Source organism: Tamandua tetradactyla, chromosome 8 (assembly GCF_023851605.1).
Source record: "Tamandua tetradactyla isolate mTamTet1 chromosome 8, mTamTet1.pri, whole genome shotgun sequence".
In the NCBI taxonomy this organism is placed as follows: Eukaryota; Metazoa; Chordata; class Mammalia; order Pilosa; family Myrmecophagidae; genus Tamandua; species Tamandua tetradactyla.
The window spans coordinates 125,164,949-125,167,042 of record NC_135334.1 but is presented as its reverse complement, the minus strand read 5'-3'; the positions used below and the strand labels follow the sequence as shown (position 1 = coordinate 125,167,042).

Below are 2,094 nucleotides of genomic sequence, written 5' to 3'. Positions count from 1 at the left end.
AAAAAGTATGTTCTGCCCAATAAATTATGGTGGTTTTGTTCCCTCAAATCCAAGTATCTGCTTTCAGAACATACTTAGAGAATATTTCACAATCTTCCTCAAAATGAGTATTGATTTGCGAAATACCAGTGAAATCTAAGTATAACTAAAATTCCACAATAATGAATTCAGGAGTTTCAAATAAGTGGGAGGTTTAAACATTGCCTCCCACTGTCTTATTCTCTGTAAGATATCATGCCTTCAGTTTTTGAAGAAGAAATTATCATATTCTTACAGAAGTCTTTGGTGTGGTCAGATCTCACAAACTTGTCAGGGGCATCTTACTGCAGCATCAAACAGTCACTCCTTTCTGCGATTCTACAAGCATTGCATTTTCCCTAATTTCACGCTGAAATCACTTGATGTCTATTTATCTGGAAATAAGGTAAAATTAACAAGGATAACTAATGCTGCAGCTAAGCCTTATCAGCTGGTGTGATGAGAAGGAAACAGAAGGCAGAAGGAGCTGATCATTGAAATCTCTGTTCCTTTTTATTCCTGTTTTACCATGGCAGAAATCAGCACAGCGGCGATGGGAAAAGGGTCCATCTATGTACAATTGCAGATGTGCCTGACACTGAAACTGTCATTAAAAATGCTCTGTGTGTGTGCACGTGCACATATGCTTGTTCAGAAGAGGGCTGTGTATTCAATATGAGGCAGATAATATGATCCCATTTTAAGGCTGGGGTTTATCCACTTGGGAGTGTCCATCACTCTAGCAGGAACAAGTAAGCATGACAGCTACATCCTGTGCCTGATCACAATGTATCCACCACTATTATAAAACCTGTGCTTTTTGCAGAGAAATCGTTTGTCCAAATGACAAACTGGATTCACAAAACAATGAACAACGTGACAGAATTCATCCTGCTCGGCCTGACACAGAACCCAGACGTGCAGAAACTACTCTTTGTCGTGTTCACACTCATCTACTCTCTCACCCTGGCAGGCAACCTGCTGATTGTAGTGACTGTCACCAACAGCCCGGCCCTGGGATGCCCCATGTATTTCTTTCTGTGTTTCTTATCCTTCACAGATATCTGCTCCTCATCCACCATGGCCCCCAAAATGATATTTAACTTACTCGCTGAGAAGAAAACCATCTCCTTCACTGGGTGCATGACTCAGGTCTTTGCAGAGCATTTCTTTGTGGGAGCTGAGATCATCCTGCTCATGATGATGGCCTATGACCGCTACGTGGCCATCTGCAGGCCCCTGCACTACACGACCATGATGAGCCGGCAGATGTGTGGTCTCCTGGTGGCCGTGTCCTGGGCTGGGGGATTTCTTCATGGTCTGATTCAAATCCTTTTTATGCTGCAGTTGCCCTTCTGTGGTCCCAATGTCATTGACCACTTCATGTGTGATCTCTACCCTCTGCTGAAGCTCTCCTGCACTGACACACACATCTTTGGACTCTTTGTTGTAGCCAACAGTGGGTTCCTGTGTTTGCTCAGCTTTTCTATCCTTATCACCTCCTACGTCTTTATTCTTTGCTCCATCAGAGCTCACAGCTCTGAAGGACAGTGGAAGGCTCTCTCTACCTGCGCCTCCCATGTCACTGTGGTCGTCTTACTCTTTGTGCCCTGCATATTTGAGTACATTCGGCCCATGATCACCTTCCCCATTGATAAAGCAGTGACCGTATTTTATACGCTAATAACACCCATGTTAAACCCTTTAATCTACACCCTCAGAAATGCAGAGGTGAAAAGTGCCATGAGGAAGCTCTGGAGCCAAAAGATGATCTTGGGTAAAAATTAATGTAAATAAACTAAGCAATAAGCTAACTATTTTTAAAAATATTTAAACAAAAGGGATGATGGATAACTATTTTGTTCAAAAGTCATGATTTTAATGCCAACTGCAAAAGCCATGGTGGATTTATTGTGAGCGATAGGGATCAATCAGAAATGAATGGGTGTGGAGATGAGAGAAAGTCCCAAGGAAGGACTTATCCCAAAATTAATGCTATATGTTGCAGGACTTGAGGAAGCCCCATTTACTTTGTGATCGGGGAGGGCTTTTCCATGAATTAATGATTTTGTCTGG

At 42.6% G+C, this 2,094-nt stretch overlaps 1 protein-coding gene across 1 annotated transcript; it reads left to right on the top strand.

The window, feature by feature from the left end:
• The first annotated feature begins 848 nt into the window (after positions 1-848).
• LOC143643797 (olfactory receptor 4C5-like) lies at positions 849-1,806 on the top strand. The gene has a single exon (XM_077112307.1). It carries the CDS (start codon positions 862-864, stop codon positions 1,804-1,806), a length of 945 nt encoding a protein of 314 aa, XP_076968422.1. The 5' UTR covers positions 849-861.
• The last annotated feature ends 288 nt before the right edge of the window (positions 1,807-2,094 follow it).